The sequence below is a fragment of the Polistes dominula genome, unplaced genomic scaffold (genome assembly GCF_049000335.1).
Source record: "Polistes dominula isolate Pdom_NZ unplaced genomic scaffold, Pdom_raw_medaka contig_15, whole genome shotgun sequence".
In the NCBI taxonomy this organism is placed as follows: Eukaryota; Metazoa; Arthropoda; class Insecta; order Hymenoptera; family Vespidae; genus Polistes; species Polistes dominula.
Window position 1 is genome coordinate 933,830 of NW_028300915.1, and position 21,171 is coordinate 955,000.

At 29.1% G+C, this 21,171-nt stretch overlaps 3 protein-coding genes across 5 annotated transcripts in view; 2 read left to right on the top strand and 1 right to left on the bottom strand.

The window, feature by feature from the left end:
* Nucleotides 1-590: 590 nt before the first annotated feature.
* The window catches only part of LOC107072734 (uncharacterized), a 96,375-nt gene continuing 75,794 nt past the window's right edge, over nucleotides 591-21,171 (bottom strand). For all 3 annotated transcript variants that reach the window (XM_089169995.1, XM_015332906.2, XM_089169996.1), the window contains 3 exons: nucleotides 10,092-10,357; nucleotides 8,245-9,053; nucleotides 591-8,159 (listed from right to left, as the gene is read on the bottom strand). In XM_089169995.1, the coding sequence (XP_089026121.1) occupies nucleotides 7,640-8,159; nucleotides 8,245-9,053; nucleotides 10,092-10,259 (1,497 nt within the window). In that variant the 5' untranslated portion in view covers nucleotides 10,260-10,357 and the 3' untranslated portion in view covers nucleotides 591-7,639. The remainder of the gene's footprint in view (nucleotides 8,160-8,244; nucleotides 9,054-10,091; nucleotides 10,358-21,171) is intronic.
* Nucleotides 11,771-15,533, top strand: LOC107072713 (outer dynein arm-docking complex subunit 4). The gene is made up of 5 exons (XM_015332862.2): nucleotides 11,771-12,028; nucleotides 12,120-12,395; nucleotides 13,131-13,557; nucleotides 14,224-14,758; nucleotides 14,897-15,533. The coding sequence occupies exons 1-5, from the start codon at nucleotides 11,788-11,790 to the stop codon at nucleotides 15,254-15,256; spliced, it is 1,839 nt and encodes a 612-aa protein (XP_015188348.2). The 5' UTR covers nucleotides 11,771-11,787; the 3' UTR covers nucleotides 15,257-15,533.
* Nucleotides 16,408-19,800, top strand: LOC107072712 (outer dynein arm-docking complex subunit 4). Its single transcript, XM_089170257.1, has 4 exons — nucleotides 16,408-16,851; nucleotides 17,304-17,567; nucleotides 18,043-19,259; nucleotides 19,422-19,800. The coding sequence occupies exons 1-4, from the start codon at nucleotides 16,571-16,573 to the stop codon at nucleotides 19,787-19,789; spliced, it is 2,130 nt and encodes a 709-aa protein (XP_089026383.1). The 5' UTR covers nucleotides 16,408-16,570; the 3' UTR covers nucleotides 19,790-19,800.

Here is a 21,171-nt window from a genome sequence, read left to right on the forward strand (position 1 = left end):
TGCGTTGCAATGGCGTGTTAAAAAAAGATATGGTGTTGGTTGTTTTTAAATTAATCGAAATAAATATATATATACGTATTTATAATTACGTATATATATATATGCTTACTTACATCGGACGTATCTTAAATTGAATTTTTCAAGCGAAATTTCTCTTAATTTTATCGAAATCGATCTTTCAAGATTATCATGAAAATGGTAAAAAATATAAGTGAGCATTTTCATGAAATAAAAAACGAATGACGTATGCATCCTTCATTGATTTTTTTAAAATTCAAATTCGAATGTTTAGATAGATAGCATGGTGTGTTATTCGATGGAAAGACGAAATCTCACGTTCTTTAAATATTTAAATTTTAATTGAAAAAGAAATCAATAAAAATGAACGTATCGCATAAAAAATTAAATTGACCTGAGTTACATATTTTTCTATAATATCAATATAAATAAATAAAAAGTAGTCTCGTTATTTACGCGCATATATATATATATATATATAATATCACGCGTTTAAAATAATTTCTTTTTTTTATTTAAAAAAAAAAACAACATATATGTGATTTAAAGGAGATTAAAGAACACGAATACAGTTGAATATAGCAAGAATTTTATAAAAGACGAGGCAGACTCACAGATGGTTTAAGTACATTAGTATATGTTCTCAAAACTGTTGAGAGAGTATTTTGTGTACGTGTGTATAATGTATGTGTGTGTGTGTGTGTGTGTGTGCTGTTATGCACGGATAATTTGACAGCGCAACACACACGAAAAAAGGTAGCAAAGGTGTGCTATACATAGTGTGCTTAAAAGTACGAACATACATTTTATTATTTTTTTTTTAATTTTTTTTTTTTTTAATTGAAAGAAGTTCCGGCAACGATAGGCTGTAAAGAAATAATAGAGAATAATATAAACAGTGATGTTATTAGAAGCTTCCTCGTAACTGCGTTGAAATATCGTCGTTGTTCGTTCATTTTTATTTTTATTATTATTATTATTATTTTTTTTTAAGAAGTTACACGTTCTTATAAATATTAATCATCATTTTGAAAGTTCGTAGTCGAGACATGATAATTTTTCATATTTTTAACCAATTAACAACACCACGTGTTGTGCAAGACCTTGTTTATCTCTTGTTCCATTAATTTTATGCAAGATTGATAGTTGAAAATTCTGTAACACATTTATTCTTTTCATTGAAATTTACTTATCGTTCTCATTTGTATTTTATCAATGTGAAATATTCATGGATAATGTTTTTTTTACAGAACACGTTTTTTTTTATTTTTTTTTTTATATACAGTCAAATAATTTGCAAAACGAACGACACAACGCTATAGATCTCTCACGCAGAAAAACGACGGTGTACAACGTTTTACAATGATTTATTCTCGTAGATATCTTTTTTTTTTTCTTTTTCTTTTTGCTTTTCTTCCTTTTGGAAATTCCTGAGAATTTATTTTGAAAAAATGGGGGCCAAATATATATATATATATATTAGATTTTTTTTTTCTCGTACAAAGAAAAAAGATGCATCAGAAATTGTGAGTATAAGTAAATACCGAACGACGAAGCTGTTTTTTTTTCTTTTTATTCTTTTTTTTTTGTATTTTTGTATTTTTTTCTTGTTTTTTTTTTTCTTTTTCTTAATATATCTCTTTTAAGTATTTTTTGTAGGAAAAATTTAGGATATCCCCCTCCCATATTATTTTGTTGAGTTTTCTTCTTTTTTTTTAGTTGCAGATTGTTTTGTTTCTTTTTTTTTTTCTTTAACGCGAATACTTCATATCAGTCATATTTAAAATTGTCGAAAAAAATTGGATTTTCTCATGTATTCGCAATTGTTCGTATTATCATTCGAGGAGTCTTCTCTCATTGATCAAATATATATTTTCCAAAATTTATGATATGATCATTCAAATAAAACATTAATTTCTATTCTCGATGAAACAGTTAAGTTAAATCTTTGCTTATATCACACTTGGTCCAAAGGATCCCAACTCAGACATTTTTTGCAACTTGAGTCATTTTTTCTCAAATTGTTTAACTTTGATAATTTTTTAAATATATTTCAATTTAATTTAACACTATAAAACCTATATAGTCTTTTGAAGTAAGTATTAAAGATGTCTCAACAAAAATGTCGAAGTAAATCTATGCAATAGTTTTTTTTTTCTAACAATTTTTTTTTGTCCGGGTTTTTCGGACCCAGGTGTGGTAAGCGTGTTATTACTCCAGGAAGGATGATAAGCAAAGGTTAATACACAGGGCTTTATCTTTTTATGTAAACCTATAGATATTTTTTATGATAAAAATTCAAGTCCCACTGTTAAAGAAATAAAATAGAAAAAAGAAAAAAAATAAACTCCTCGTTACAAATACGAATATATTATTAGATGATTCGTAAAGTCGTTTCATTTTTTACTGACACAATAATAAATGCATTAGTTGATACAAATTGACAAATAGTAACACATGAAATCGATGATAGGTTCAATTTATCAAATTCAATAATTATTTATGACCACTTGAAAGGTTGCTTTAGGTTTAACCTCGAAGCACAAATTATTATCTTTATTTTTACAAAAGAAAAAAATGAAACGAAACGAAACGAAACGAAACGAAACGAAACGAAACGAAACGAAACGAAACGAAACGAAACTTTCGACTTTCCGAACCATTTAATATTTAAACGAAGCATCGCAATATTATTTTTCATTTCTCTTTCACTGTCTTATTTGAATTTTTAATTCATTTAACAATTCTATTACATCAAAACTTATTTTTGTTGTTGTTGTTTCTCTCTCTCTCTCTCTCTTTTTCTTTCTGTCTCTGTCTGTCTCTCTTTCTTAATCTCCCTTTTCTAATTTCTGTAATAAACGTATATACAAAGTGTACACGCTCCGATAATTCAGAGAAGGATGCGTTTGGTACAATATATACATATATATATATATATTTATATATATATATGTATATGTTATATCCTAACCGAGATCTGTAACGATTACAATTGGATTTTGGACCATGTTTGAAAGTACCGATACAGAGAACATCGAAAAAGTAGAATTTGTATTTTTTTATTTTTGGACGAAATCGAACTTTTATTGTCAACGATCCGTTTCGCTCGTGGTGATAAACACAATTGATAAATAATATAAAATTATATTTTTATTAATTAAACAATATATCTGGTCGCTCTCAAAAATTAATTATTTGTGGAAGAAGAAGAAGAAAAAATACAAAAATAACCCTTTCGTTACTAACAACTCCTATCAGTGGATTGTATCAAGTTTAATACACTGTATCAAAGCTTTTCATCTTACCACTTTAATGGCTACACTTGTACATAATCAAATGTTACCAGAGACTAGTAATATTTTTAAAGAATTAATTTAAACAATGTTCAGAGTGTTTCACAAATGTGTGAGCGAATGCTAATGGTTGGTATATTGTGTGTGCAGCCACTAAAGTGTTAACGAAAGGGTTCAGAATGATTCAAAAAAATAATATAACATATATATATCATAAAACTTGAAAAGATGATAAGCTCGATGGGAATATTTGTTTAAAAAATAGTATTACATGGGAATAGTAGTATCAGGTGGTTCAGTAGGATGGCGGGGTGGGGGGTTATTATGATAGTTCTTATCCGTGACGGTACGTTCAAACGATTTTGGCGAGGTGAGTGTTACATTTTTATGGATACGTTTTTTTTTAAATCTTTTTTTTTTTGTTTTTTTATTCATGGATTGATAAATGTAAAGAGCTTGAATGCCCCCGATGACGACGACGACGACGACGACAAATAGGGCAACATACACACACACATGAGTGCGCGTATGTGTCGCATGAATTTACGACGATTTAAATCTGGCCCAGGAATAGTGATGTATGTTGTTTGTTTTTTTTTTTTACCTTTTCTCTCTTTTTTCTTTTTTTTCTAGGACAACATAGACAACATATGCATGTATGTATGTATGTATGTATATGTGTAAAACAGTTTTGTTTGGTGAAATGTGACGCGTATCATCGATCGCATGTTACTTCTGTACCTAAGTTAAGAAGATTGTTTGTTTATATTCATATATATTCATTTTGTTTGACAATACAACATAATTTACACATTACACAAATTTAGGTATATACAAGTAACACGTCATTCGCACACGTGTGTGTGTGTTTGTATGTTTGAGCGAGTTAATGAGTGAGATGGTTGTTTTTTTTTCTTTTTTTTTTTTTAGCGTACGTTTTGATTGTTCCGTATTTATCAGAGACTTTATCAAAGAAACGTGTGCTTTTTTATTTATTTATTTATTTTAATTGATCTATCATTTTGTTGTTTTATTCTTCTATCATTATTATATTTATTTATATTATTATTATTATTATTATTATTATAATTATTATTTTTGTTAACAATATCAAACTAAACGTGATAAGAAGAAAGATGAAAGATATTGTTAACACGACGACGACGACGATGCTATTTGAAAAATGTTTATTTCTTTTTTTTTTGTGTATTTTTTTTTCATCTTTTTTTTTTTTTTTTACTTTTTTAAACATTCTTGCGCGAATTATATTGAAAAGATATTTTTTTTTTTTTGGAAAAGTCTTCTTTTTTTTTTTCTTTATTTATTTTTTTTCTTTTTTTTTAATAGGATCCGAAAGAAGAAAATCTATGAAGGAAATTTAGTTTGAAGTTAGAAAGAAGAAGAAGAAGAAGAATAAGAAGAAGAAGAAGAATGTGTCGTCGGAAGATACAATGTTAGGAATTAGATGAATAAGAAGAAGAAGAAGAAGAAGAAGAAGAAGAATTGAGAATTTCTTATTTGCCTCTTTGTCGAAGAATAATAAATACAATAACAAGATTATTATTGTTAAAAATACACTCAAAATTGAATCATTAAATAGCCATTTGTTTAATCTGTAATTTTGATAATAATAGAAGCTACCCCTCACCCTCTCTCACTTAGTTTTTTGATTGAGCTAAACGACACAAAGCTAGCACAAACTTTTACGCATTTTTTTTTCTTTTTTTTTTTCAATACAACCAATCATCATCATCATCATCATCATCATTATTCATGCAAACTAACTTTAGAATCATTCATCTCAAAGATAAGATGATATTTTTGTTTAATCAGTGACACGCTAAACGCACTTTACGTTTTGATTCAAATCAGAGACAAGTAAAATCACATATATGTGTTTGTGTGTGTGTGTGTTGGTGGTGGTGGTGGTGGTGGTGTATATGGGGGATGTGCATGTGCATGCATTTGTCACGAGCATCGGTTTTCTGTTTGAATCAAATTCACATTTGGTAAGATTTGTTTGAAATATTTGGAAACATTTGAAGAATATATTTGTATGGGGGAAGGGGTAAGTGAGGGATTAGGGAGAGAGGGTCAACGAGGGGTTGTTTTTGTTGTTGAGGCGACACAGAGCAAAATTAGGGTAACGAACAACATGCGACACGAGGATAGCGTTTTTTTTTTTTTTTTCATTTCTTTTCTTTTTTTTTTTTTTTCTTTAATAATAATAATAATAATAATCTTGTTGAAATGATGTTTCCTCTTTCCTTCCTTCCTTCCTTCCTTCCTTTCTTCCTTTCTTCCTTCTTTCTTTTCTTTCTCTTTTTTTTTTTTTTATTTATTTTTTTTGTTATGAGAAAATTACTGAGAACTTTTCGAAAAATAATGTTTTCTCGATATTATTACTTGTTTTTTTTTTTTTTGTTTTCTTCTTTTTCTATTTTTTCTTTCTATCTTGTATTGTTTGTTATTTTTTCTTCATCTTGAATAATTTTATTCTTTGATATTGTGTTAAGATATGATGATAATAATTTGCAAGATCGATCATCTTATTCTGAATTCGCGTCTAATAATATCATTGCAAATTGTTCCATAATTTTTTTTTTAACTTGGCGTACGTTTCGTTTTTTTTTTTGATTATCCTTCTCGTATTTTGTTTTTGTTTGTTTTTACCCTGATCGAAAGTTCCCACAAACTTTCAATAATATTTTTATTAAATTTTATTATTTTCTTACGATCGATCCAACCGTCGTTCGCGTCTGGCCAAATTTTTGTTGATTAAATCTTTCCCTCTTTTTTCTTCTCATTTGTTTCTTTTTTTTTTCTTTTTTTAAATTCATTCCAAACGTATACACGACGGTATATTATAATATTTATATAAGTACAACGTATATGTGTGTATGTTGTATGCGTAAGTATTCTAATGTTTCTCATTATATATATCTTTATATATATATATATATGATTCTTCTGTGCGTGTGTATGTCACTGAACTCCTCCTAAATGGCTGGACCGATTTTAATGAAATTTTTTGTGTGTCTTAAGGTGGATTCGATAATAGTTTAGCGTTACAATTCGATTCAATTTAAATTGTTTATTTAATTAATTTTTCATTTATAAATTGTTATGCAAAAAGTTTATAGGTTGAAGTTAGTCGATATTCGATATGACGTTAGATATTGTAATAACTTTTTAATACAAATTTTCATCAAAACGGTCCAGATTGTTACAGCTTATTCCAAAAAGTTTGAAATTTTTGAATTAAAGACGTGTGTATCGGACTGATTGTGAGCCACAGCAACGCGTGGCGGGGCACTCCTAGTATATATATATATATAATATTTATTTCGACGTTTGTGTATATGTGTATGTGTGTGTTTTATTTTTTTTTTTTAGATTTTTTTTCTTAATTTTCTCTTTTATACGTTGTCCTCGCACACAGCGGCAAAGTACATACATACACAATAGGTGAAAAAAGTCTTTAGAGGAAAATAGGTTTACTTTTTATTTTGTTTCTTCTTCTTCAGTAAATTGACAAGTAGATAGATTTGTTTTATTTTGTGTATAATGTAGCGTGTAAAAACGCGCGGGGGAGATACACCATTTTGTTTTTGTTTTGTTCTTTCTTTTTCTTTCCTTTTTATTATTCTCCATTTAAATTCTACTCTACGTGTGGTTGTTTCACGTTTTAAATAAATTTCTTTTTTTTTTTTTTTTAACTCCACGTATACAATTCGATAACGTTCTATCATCAATCTCATTTAAAATCATAAACTATTTATTTTTTTTTTTTTCATTTCTTTTCCATGTACATATATTCTCGAACTTTATTTCAAGATCCCGTCACGAGTTCATTTACGATTATTTCAAAGAGGATCCCCACGTCTAGCGGCCATTTTTGCAGCCCTGGTAGCTAAAGCACCTAAAGAACATACCAATCCAGTTAGGGTTTCCCATAAAGTGGTTCTACGACGTTTATGAGCCGTTTGTCCAACGTAACCCAAATAATAAGCCTGGTATATGTCAGTGCCACGATCGGATGCGCTATCGGAACGACCAATGCTCGATCTTTTTGGTTGTTGAACGATACTGCGTCGTTGTTCTTCGGAACGATCGATGCTATGTTTCGGTGATGATTCGCTGTTACTTCGAAATTGTGATTGGTGTTCGTAAGATTCGTAAAGATGTTGTTGCAATTGGACGTTACTCAAACGACGGTCCATCAATCTTACGAGATTTTGATGAACCCTACGATCGTTTTCTTGAATTACAGGCAATTGACGTCTACAACTACCACTTTCCGATTCGTTAACAAGATCCACTTGTCAAGCGTATTCAGTATCGGTTGATGCTGATCTTTCAAAATGCGCCGGGTGACTGCTAGGATGCCGTTGTTGACCCTGTTGCTGTTGTTGTTGATGTTGTTGCTGTTGCTGTTGTTGCTGTTGCTTTTGTTGTTGCTGTTGTTGAGCTTGCGCAAATGCAAGACTCTTTTGATAGCTGAACAATTGTCTCTCTAATGTATAATTTTCAGCTTGAAGTGATGCTATTTCACGTCTCATTTGTTGATTGTGAATACGACATACGTCGTCGTATTTGTGATAAGTCGCTTGGAATAGCAAATGACTCTCGTTCCATTCCAATCTGATCCTCAATTGTTTCTTGTCGGTAAGGAATGGACAGTGATTGTCCTTGATCTCGTTTGTCTCTAAATTCGTTTCCATTATGATACCCTCATCTGCGGATTCTTGAGCGTAATAACGGCTGAAGGGTGCACCGGGTAGACAAATTGCAACCGTGTCTGGTTCATCGCCTCTTAATAAATATGCTGACCAATTGACGTATCTGGAACAAAAAATATAGGATAACATTTGTTTGTCAGTTGTCAATAAAAAAAAAAAAAAAAAATAATATAAAAATATTGATTTACCTCAAATGATTTCGTGGTACGTGATTGATGTCTTTATAAACCAAATGTAGTCTGACCGTTTCCGAATGAAGATCGGCTCTAACAACCCATGCTTGTTTGTCACGATCGTAACAAGGTGTAGGTGACAAAACAGACGGACCAAGAGCTTGAACAGCAACCTCGCAGATCGTTCTTGCCTCAACCATTTCAAGGCAAACTCTAAGAACACCTTTATGTGCAACATCCGACCATTTGTAACGTGGATGCCATCCAAATCCGTAACCTTCTGCATCGGAGAGATCTTCTATTTGGCCAGAGTCAACTCTACGTTCACCTTCGCCCAATGCCACGCTGTATTTCACTCTGCATCGATGATCGAATCCCGTGAGTCTCATCAAATAGACACTTACGTGATCCTGGCCCCGGCAACCCTCAGCTTCTTTATTCCCATAAGGATAGATAACGATACTCCAGTCAAAACCACCGAAGGTAAAGCAATCGGTCTCAAGTTTATTTGACTTTGCTTGACCAGTCGAGAAAACCCCAGTTGGCATTCTAAGTTCTGTCATGTATACCGTACGAACATTAGCCATTGACAACTCCAACTGAAATTCGCCATTGGTATCCGCAAAGTTACGAGAATAGAGATCGGATACTGGGATGTAGTTTCGATTGCCTTGGGCTGGCAATTCGTAAGTGAATTTTACTCGTTTCCCAGAAAAACCTTCGTTCATCGAGAAATGTTCTCGATTTAACAATGTGAACGTGAAATCGACGTAAACTCGAAGATTCCGCGATGCACCCCGCCATACCAGGTATACACCTAATACCTGAGAATACATTAGAACAATTTAGAAATTCATTTGAACACATAAAATATATATATACTGTATATATCTCGTGAATTGTGTATTTTATGATCAGTGAAAATGTGGTGTAACTCGTTGTGGTATAATAACGTTTAGAAATGTTACGATGCATCGTAAGCTTGATATTATTACGTAAACACACACATACACACAGACAAGTAAATTGTCCTGGAACAATTAGCACGAAGGATTAAAATCATCTCTTAGAATAATAAGAGTCATCATTTATTCTAGTTGTGTATACGTAATAAGAAATATATATTGCCATATTTTAGTAGTAAAAGGTGATAAAAGTGGAATTCATTTGCAAGTATCATAAGATATTATTTTGCGAGATTAATTACGTATTTACGTATTAACGCCATGGCACCGCAGCAAAAATTTTGCTAATGCGCCAATAAAGAGCAATCTTGTTGTTCGCACACAACAACCTTGTTGTTTGCACATAGCAACCGTCAGGATTTCGTCAGGGTTTCGTCAGGGTCTCGTTAGGGTTTCGTTAGGGTTTCGTCAGAGTCTTGACATGGTTTTGTCAGGTTTTCGTCAGCGTTGCGTCAGGATTGCATCAGGGTTTGGTTAGGGCTGCTTTAGGGTTGCGTCAGGGTTTCGTCATTTTTTATTGCTACGAAAATTCGTATTTTGGATTTGCCAAAAACAGAACAAGATATGTCGGCCCATTTTCCACCGAAATCGAAATTGACCACTTTTTATAAATAAAATGTTTTGAATTTTGAAAGTGTTTTGATTTTAAATAACATTTTTTATTTTATTATTTTTCGCAATAATTAAAGGTTTATTTCTGCGCGTTAGCGGAATTTTGCTGCGTTGGCGTTAATACGTAAGTACTTAAAGGATGATACAATTTAAACGAAATGTTACGAAATCTTATGAAATCATATCGATTTTGAACACGTATCAGTGTTTGATAATACAACCAAAATAATTTTGGATAATGTGAGTGTGTTAAGAATAATGAAAAATATAGTCAATTACACTTACCTTGTCTCCACGTGAAAATGCTACAGCCCATCTTTGAAAACCACAAACTAATTCCTTGCTAGTGACATCCCTTTCTGGATCGCGTACGACACTTCGGGTTACGACGAATGAAAATACCCGCGTGCCGCTGCGATCTGGCAGTTGCACGAATCTGTAAAGTAAAGCCATCACCGCATCTCGATGATTTCAATTCGTGTGACCTCCTTCAAGCTTATCTCAGAAATTAATATAAATATCTTCTTTTGTGTTCTTTTTCTTCTTCTTTCCTGAAACATAAAAAGAAAAACTGAGATGTAACATTTGTTCCAAAAATTTGTAATCATCGTGAAAGAATTATTATTATTATTATTATTATTAAAACATTATAATGTTTATTAATTAAATATTATAAATAATTATGTGCATATTATTTATAATTTAATTTTTAACTATTTTTGCAACTATCAACCGCCATAAATGTGTCATTCAAAGTAACGTAAATAAAATTTAGGATTATTTTAGGTATATAAGTTTGTTTCCGCTATTCTCCTACAGATGGCTTATAGAAGAAATGGCGGAAGCAAAATTGCACACCTATTATATGTATATTCATATTTTTTTGTTAATAATAAAAAAATGGAATTTCTTTCTTTTTCCTTTGATTAATGTAACGAATAAAATTATGTAGTAGAATGTAATAAAAAGTGAAGTGTAATAAAAATTGTTGAATGTTATATCAAGATTCGAAAGCTTTTGTACAAAAAATGGATACACTTTTTAGAAAGAAAAATGAGTAGTGGAAAGAAAGGAAGGAAGGAAGGAAGGAAGAGTAAATTATATAGGATGACCTTTTTGAAAGTATCATTCATTTGAAAGCACGAAAAGTCGTGAGAAACTTCAATTATATATATATCTATAAGGACTATTTTACAAGCTGAAATTCTCTTTTTCTACGTACTCCACCTCCACCTCCACCTCCTCCTCTTTTACTGGGTGGTGCTTTCACTCGTCCGAGATTTAATCGGATTTCATTTTGAAAAGTATTCCCAACGTAACGTGAATCGCCTTTGTGGTATTAATTGCTATCTATTGCAAAGGATTATTTTTAGTTCGAATCATAAAAGTGATAGGATAGGTACTTGCTTGTATAGAATTTCTTTTTCTTTTTTTTTTTTTCTTTTCAGATTTTACTTTTTTTTATTTCTATTTTTTGTTTTTTTTTTTTTTTTGTCAATTTGCGAAATATTCGCGCCACATAAGATTTTCGATTGAATTGAAATTAGCGCTTTACGTCAAATTTTGTGTTTTTTTCTTTTGTTTTTCTTTGACACATCGGTCGGTTGAATTAAAAAATTACAGTAATTTTGAAAAAATGTAAATAATTTAGCCAAAAAAAAAAAACAAAACAAAAAAAAGAAAAGGATTTATTGTAAATAGAATTTTAAATATTCAAATTCATCAGTAGAAATATCGAAAATAATTTTTATTTGGTTTGTTGGTTTTGGTGATTTTATTTTGTATTCGTATACTCTTTTTAAGGTTTGATAATAACAAACAAAATATAGGTTAGTATTTCGTTAACAATTAATAAAAAAAAATATATATATATATATATATATATATATATTTATATAATTCTCTTATTAATATAAGAAACAAATGTGTGTTGTTTTGTAATCGACGTTTAGAAAGAAAAAAAATGTCGCAAGCAATTAGAATGCAGAAACGTAAGAAGGACGATAAACCGGAAATATTTCGGGAGAAAATACTTTACAGAGAATGGGCACGTCGTTTTACAACCATAGAAAAAAATCTCGAAGCTGTGACATATTATGAAAAAGCTATGAAAGTTGCTGACGAGGATGACGTTAGGGCACTTTTAGGTCTTTGCAGAGCACAGTTTAATTTTACTAAGTACATCGATGCTGCTAAAATTGCGGAAAAATGCATGCAATTAGGTATGAAATTTTATATATATATATATACAAATATCAAATAAAATGATTGATTTAATGAAAAAAAAAAAAAAATAAAAATATTTCCAAAAAGATCCAAACAATTATCACGTAAAGGAAATGAGAGTCGATACGTTATATCGAATGGGAGAATTTTGCTATAGTTTGGTCCATGCTTACAATGGTTTCCGGCAACGTAGAATGCCCTTCGAATTGAGCATTTATCGGGCCAATGAAACAATAGAAACTTGTGTTGGTAAGAACACTGTACCGGATGCTTTAAAACGTCTTTTACCTTGGATCCAAAAGTTGCAAGAATATCGTAAAGTATTGATCGAAAAGCTCAAATTGGAACCAGACGAGTTCGAAGGTGAGAGAAAATAAATAAAAAGAAAAAAAATAAGGGATACTTCGATCCATATTTTCTATTCAAATATTCGATATCTTATTTCTCAAGTGACGATTGAATTCATTTACTTGTTCTTATTACTTTTTTTTTTTTTTCTATTTTTCTTGATACGAAATTGACTGATAAAGTTGCATAATAATCGTTCAATACAACGAATTGATTAAACTTGTATATATATATATATAGGTTGAGGTAATATTTATTTGTTTTTTTTTTTTTATTAAAAATATTCATGTAAATTGGATATGAAAGTTTATAGTAATTTTTAATTCAAAAATTATACTCCATTTCACGTTTTCATTTATAAATATATATATTATATTATATTATATTATATTATATTATATAACCTAACTTAACTTTAAGTTATATTCTAACCTTAAAAAAGAAACCAACTTAAGAATATTAATAATTTATTCCCAACCAAATATATATGTTTATAATAATTAAATATTAATTAATTTAATAAATTATTGAAAATTCATAATATTGATCCTTTCGTTACTACTTTTATCAACCTATATATTTATATAGGGTGGTCATATTTTACGAACAAATTTATAATGAACGATACTCGTATCTTAAAGTATGCAATAACGAAAGGGTTAAATGTCAAAAAAAAAATCAAAATAAAAAGAAGAAGAAGAAGAAGAGTTAGATGGAGGTTTAAGTAATTGATTTATCGATGACAATTAGGTATCGACGAGGATCAATCAAAGTTCAAGGTGAATGATCTGGCTGTTCAAGAAGAAGCGCACAAGGCAAAGTTACAAAGTATCATTGCCAAGATTTATTTAGGTTCAATAGCCGATGAGAAACAATTTCGTGAAAAATTGGTCAAAGATAAACAGCTTTTACAAGGACCAAATAAAGAATCTACTAAGCTTTTGCAATATCATGCACAAAGAAGTTTGAGAAAGACGAACTTTCGTCAGAGTATCATTCGTACCTCTTTTCCAATTTACGTAATGATGTTTGCTAGAGAGAAACGTACGATTGGTCATCAAGTTATGATTGAACATGAAAGAAAATTGAAAAGATACAATCTTATATTACTTGCTGATCATTTATTACGATGTTTGAATGAGGCTAGAATGGATAAAGATTATCCAAGATTTTTCAGGTATTTTAATTTTTGTGATATTTATGTATTATTAACGCCATGACACCGCAGCAACAATTTTCGCTAATGCGCCAATAAAGTGCAATCTTGTTGTTCGCATAAAACAATCACGTTGTTTGTACATAGCAACCGTTAGGGTTTCGTCAGGATTTCGTCAGGATTTCGTCAGGGCTTTGTCAGGGTTGTGTCAAGGTTGCGTCAGGGTTGATAGATACGTCAAATATTGAAATAATAATAATCATGTATAAAATTATCATTGTAAACTAGTGTTGCATTTTATCGATCTATTATTATTCATACGTAGAAGCAAACACACTCTCGTGCTTAGAGGTAGTACATTTGACAATCAATATTATATTTGTTCAGTCTTGCCATTTCCCACGACGCATGTGACACGATACAATAAAGATGCAACAACGGTAATGTCAGAGGTGACGTTTAATTGATAACGAAATATCATATCTTTAGATAGATTGTTTTCAAAACAATTCAAACAAATGTTCAATGAACTCAACTTATATTTTCTCATATGACACTAAATTGATTCTACATATAATAATAATAATAATAATAATAATAATAATAATAATAAATTTAATAATATCTACAAATATATATTTTTTATATTTGTAAACGATAAATAACCTAACCCATATTTAACTTTAGATACGTAAATCGTACAAAGGACTTATTTGATTCGTACTCTATCAAGATGTTTCCATTAAAGAAAAAATGTTTAAACACTCTTTACAAAATGATCGCGTGGGTTTACATAGATACGAGAAATGTAATGCAATACGATGATGAAGAAACAAAGATGAGATATTTGAAGCATCATTTATTATTACGATTGACACGATTACCAAGAGACAGGGAATTAGCGTGGGTGAAAATAACAACTCGTAAAAATGAATTACAAACGTTTCGTCGTAGATTGGCATTGGCATCGGAACCATTGGAATTAGCATGGCTGTTTCACGATTTTTCCAAATTTCTCATACAGTTGGGTCGTTACGATCTTGCTAGATATTATGCTAAAAAGTCACGTGACTCGGCTATTGAAGCTAAATGCGAACAATGGGTACTAAATGCCAACCACATGACTATGCTAGTCGAGCTCTCTCAAAACAATCGTAACGAGGCTAAAGAGGATGCAGTTGCTGCAATAGCCATTTCTAAAAAGCTTGGAATCGATTTTCTGGTACATTTCATATTTAACATTTATCTTTAATACATAAAAGACAAAAAAAAAAACATTTCATATTTTTTCTTACATTTAACGTTGTCTAAAGTTTTATCAGTTTCATTTGATTTTTGTTTTTTGTTTTTAATTCAACAGGTAGATTTTTACACGAGAATTTCGAACATACTCGATGAGTTGGATTTCGACAGGTTGATAACAACAACAGACGGTATTGCATTTAGACAACAGCTTATACTCGAACTTATGCCAGAAGAGATGAAAACCCAAGTGGATTTTCTTTTTCGCAGTATGGATGTAGTACCAGCAAAACGTAGACTATCCGTAATGCCTGGTTGTAAACCAGTCGACCGTAAGTTCAAGATGTCCTGCAAACGGAATACGATATTACCAAGTCCACCGAAGGATCCTGAAAAGGAAGCTAGACAAGCTTTGCTAGCACAATATGCACCGTCAAAAGAAAGACCTGGTTTTTTAGATTTTCAAGATTACGAGTGAATGTCAACATATGACATATGATATAACAATCTGATAAATAATGACAATTGGATTATTCATATTTTCATAGAATTATCAAATCGTTGTCTTTTATTTGTCTTATATTTATGATTCACAATCCTTTCACGATTTCTCAAATATTCAAAATTCTGTAAACAGTTACAGTTATCATTGTTTTAGTTAATTGCAATCATACACCTCTACTTGGATTAAATAATAATATTAGTATATTTGTTTTAACATTTATTTATATTGTTTTAATATAATTATTATTTGTTAATTAGTATGTAAATAAAATGTAATTAATTGCAAAGGACTTGGTGTGGACAATGTTTTAATTTAACATTTTATTTTTGTACCTTTTAAAGATATATATTTATTTATAATATAATATAATAATAAATATATATATAATTATATTTATATAGTATAATAATATTATATAATACTAGTATAGTATTATACTAGTATTGTAATAGTATACAATACTATACTAGTATAGTATTTTATATTTACTATACTATATATATAATATTATATAATATTAGTATTATAATATTAATTTTTATATAGTACTAGTATACTACTAATTACTACTAGTTAGTATTAATACTAGTATAGTATTATATAATATTATATAATATTAGTATTATAATATTAGTTTTTATTTAGTACTAGTATAGTATTATATAATATTAGTATTTCAATATTAGTTTTTATTTAGTACTAGTATAATATTATATAATATTATATATATAAGATTAGTATTATAATATTAGTATATACTAATATATATAATATAATATTATATAATACTAGTATAGTATTAATACTATATTTAGTAATTAATACTAGTTAGTATTAATACTAGTATAGTATTATATAATATTATATAATACTAGTATTATAATATTAGTATATACTATATACTATTATATAATACTATATACTACAATATATATTGTATATTATATAATATAATATAATAAAAAAATGTTAATTTAATTTTATAAAATTAAACATCTTGCAGTCAAGTATTTTCCATAATTTATTTCAATAAAAATATGATTCTATTAAAATTCATCATCTTACATGAATTTTATTTTAAAATTTTCAATTTGAAATTTTTCGATTGATCGATGACAAAAACAATAGAGTTAACACAACGTTTGATATTTATCTAAGAAGAAAATGTTTTTTTAGGTTATGTCTAACGTTTATAACTTGTTAGGCTTGCGCTTCACTTCCACTAACTTATTTTCAAGCATGAGAAAGTTTCTCATTCTTTTTCAAATATGATAATGTAAATCTAAAATGACGTCGACGTTGATAAGTACTAGCTCGAAAACGAGATCCGTAACTATACTGACTGACGATGATATTAAAGATGAATTTGGTAATATTGAAGAAACGAAAAAGGCTGTCGAACGTGCGATAAATCGTGCACGTAAAAATACACAAAGTACCAACAATAATAATAATAATAATAATAATAATAATAATAATAATAATAATAATACGACAAGTAATTTGATTGGAAAAGATCGACGTTTTGCTCAAGCATTGCATCAAGAAGCTGATCAATTATATCAAAAGTACGATCTTACGTTCATTTTGAATCACCATTTTGTTTTTTATTTTATTTTTCATAAATAGTTGTTCAACTAAATTAAGTAAAATAATGATTTGATTTTATTTCATACAAAATATTTGTCATAGTTAGCATCAAATTTCATAGTATCAAACTTTAAACACCCTGTATAACTAGACCCGCGTAATTCAAATAACTTAATAAAATTAATACCCGAAATAATGAGATAACAAATAAATATTAGAATTGTTGTAAAGTCATGCGAATGAAATGTTAACAATATTGTTAAACGTTTAACAAATTTACCAATAACAGTTGTTAACAATAATATTAATATTAAGTTAAATCTAAAGTCATGAGATTAATTGGTTGATTGCTAAAATAACAAACATAATAATACTATATATATATAATTATAATTGAGTATAATGAAATGTTTAATTACAATAATTCTAGAGGGGATTACGAGACAGCATTGGTTTTGTATCACAGAGCTGCAAACATTTGTCCTAGGGATGTTAATCATAATGCGGCAGTTAGACGTACGGCAACTATGATTAACACATGGCAAAATTCATCGAAACGTTTAAGAAAGTTCATGTCGAAAACGAATCCTGATTCGGAACTGACGATAGCACTTTGCCCTGAAGCGGCAGCCATTAAAGCATCTAATGTTCTCAAACAGTCTCCAGATTTCAACACTGTTAACAAAGTTCTTAAGTAATTTCTAACACGTTTCACATTACCAATATATATATATATATATATATATATATATATATATATATATATATATATAATATTATATAATAATATAGCGCTATATATAATATTACTAAATTTATATAAAATTACTAAATATAGTATTATATTTATAATATAGTATATACGATATAACTAAATATATAAAATTACTAAATATATTACTATATAAATATAATATTACTAAATTTATATAAAATAACTAAATATATAATACTATATTTATAATATAGTATATACAATATTACTAAAATATAAAATTACTAAAATATAAAATTACTAAATATAATACTATATATATAATATTATATATATATTTGTTGAAAATGCGTTTAAAAGCTTATAATTGAAACTTTCATCAAAAAAAAGAACTAAAAAACAAATAAGATACATAAATAATATATTTAAAACATAATTTTATGATGAAATGTAGTTACTTCGACGAGCATGAAAATTTATGGAAAGGATCATCGTCAATTAACACGAGTATAACAAAATTACGTTTGACACGATCAAACGTTATATTAAATCGTATGAAAATGATGGCAGAGACAAATTTGAAAAAATTAGAAACTGCATTTCATTCTGGTAATGTTACTACAACTGTCAAATATGCGAAAGAATTGTTAACAATGTCAAATGGAATTGAAGAAACTAAGAGATATGAGACAGAGGCATATCGTTATTTGGCCTTGACACACGTTATGTTAGGTAGACACGACATTGCTGTAAATTATGTCGCTAAAATGATTTATATCGCGAAAATGAGCGAAGATTCGATATTAATGTCGCAAGCATTGGTTACATTGGGCAAGGTACATTTGAGTTTTGATCATTTGGACGCGGCAGCTAAAGCTTGGGAACATTTGTCGAAAAGTTTAAAAGAATTATCACCTATTTTACGTGCTTGGATCAATCACGAGATTGGACGTTGTCATTTGGAAACTGGTCAATTTATGAAAGCATTTGACATGGGTACACGTACTATGGAAATTGCTGAAGATATTCTTTCGAATAAATGGATACTTCATGGTAAACTTTTACGTGCACAAGCATTGGTTCAACTGGGTAGATTTTCCGAGGCCTTGGAAGAATTCAGGATTTGTGCTAGGATCAGCGAAGAGGAAGGTGACACACCAATGCTATCCTACATTCAAAATCTTATCGTTGATTTGACGAGTCTCTTGAGAAAAATAACATTTTCTTCCAAAACTCAAATAGGATTGAACAAATATGTTGATGATCAATTTCAAGATGATTCAATTATAACAAATGATACTGTTATATCTTCTTTGTGTTCATCGTCACAAAATTTAGAAGAAGAAGAAGAAGATGAAGAAGAAGAAATGAATGAACAAATGAACGGTAATTCAACATCAAGAACATTTCGTAAAGAATTTGAAAATTCAACGAGTGCTGAAGTAAGACTGACTAATAGTAGTAATAGTACGACGTCCTTGAAAAGTCAGGTAACTAATGCTACCTACGTTATCGATAAAACGACTTGTATGCAACATCAAGCGGAAATGGGTAATAAAAAGAAGAAGAAGAAGAAGAAGAAGAAGAAGATGAATAATAATCAAGTAAATGTAAAAGAATCATTAAATGAATGTATTTTTGATAACGAAGATTCTCAAGATGAAAATGAAGGTGTAGGAGGGGAGGAGGAGAGGAGGGTGGTGGTGGTGAAGGTGGTGGGAAAAGAAAGTCACAGATATTTGAAAGAAATCGATCAAATAAATTCAAAGGTGGTAGAATACGATTCGAACGATGATTCGAATGAGATGTTGCTAAGATGGAAAATGGTACAAGAGGATGAGAAAAAAGTTGAAGTAAAAGAAGAAGAGGAAGAGGAAGAAGAGAAAGAGGAAGAGGAAGAGGAAGAGGAAGAAAAAGGGGCAGAATCTTCGGATAAAATGATAGAGATCATTCGTGTCGCTTTGTCCATGTCGAAAGAGGAACTACGTTCAATCGAGAAAGTCCATGTCGTTGAAAAACCAACCACTACGACGAAGACTAAGACGATCGATAAGACGACGGATTCGGAATTTCGGCGTAGGAAGAAGTCTCGTGAGGATTCTAAGAGAAATGATGTCGGTGATTCGATTATAAAAGGAAGGATGATGCGTCGTCCTGACTTTCTTACTCGTTCATCTTTCACTAAAAATAATCCTTGTTAATCGATTTTAATCTTATCAACGAAATATTATATATATATATATATATATATATATATATATATATATATATATATATATAGAGAGAGAGAGAGAGAGAAAAGTTTTATTTTTTATTTTATAATATTTTTTAAACCACTTTGTTAGAGAGGTAATTGAAAATTTGTAAAGATAGTATTGGTTGTGACAAAATTAAATAAAATTAAAAATTATATATATATGGAAGTATAATTTAATTTTATTTTAAATTTGAAAGAGAAGTTTATTGGTTACGACAAATTAAATAAAATTAGAAATTATATATATATAATATAATATAATAAAATATATCTTCTTAATATATATATAAATTACGTGTCACGTTGTTTGTCCGCAATGTACTCCTAAATTACTGAATCAATTTTAATAAAATTGTGCACACTGTGTGCAGTTTCAACCAATTTGAAAGATAGGATAGTTTATATCTTCTTAATATATATAAATTACATGTCACGTTTGTTTGTCCGCAATGTACTCCTAAATTATTGAACCACTTTTAATAAAATTGTGCACACTATGTGCAATTTCATCCAACTTGAAAGATAGGAGATAGTTTATATCTCAATTTATAATCGCAATATTATTTTATTGCGAATTATTTGTTTTATTAACAAAGAGTCATAATTATCTCTGTTAGTTTAATTAAATTTTATTTTTTATTTTTGTAAATATTCTGCACAAAGATAATAAAAATTTGATATCACTTAAACAATGTAATATTCAGATATTGAAAGAATTCACCGGATTATTTTACGTATTAAATTAAAAAAAAAAAGTTTATTATATTATTATAAGAAAATAGTTGTTACGTATATAATTATCCGATTTTTCAGTATCTTATATTTCAACATAGTTTAACTTTAGATTTTAAACATGATACCGCCAGAAATAACGAGGAGGAAGGTATCGTTAATTACAAAAGAAAAAAAAACCCCCCAAAAAAAAATTGTTTTAAAAACTTCACAACGTTGAGGAGGAATCGAATAATTTGCAAGTAAAAAAACCAAAAAGAAAAAAAAAATTGTCCAAATTTTTACTCGAATAATTCAACGATATGAGAATTAGGGGAATTCCCCATTATTACTATCTGGTGACATTAATGACAATTTGCAATTTGTAATATGTCATTTGATATTATTTATATATCAGCACATATGTTTCGTTGGATTAATTATGCTCATGGAATTTTGAAATATTACAATTTCATATTCATCCTTCTCTCCTTTCTTTTTTATTTCTTTTTTTTTTATTTGTTTTTCTTATGAAATATTAAACATGTGTTACTTAAACGTATTGCTGTCGAGTAACATGATAACAAGGTGAAAACACATTTTTCTGTTTTTTTT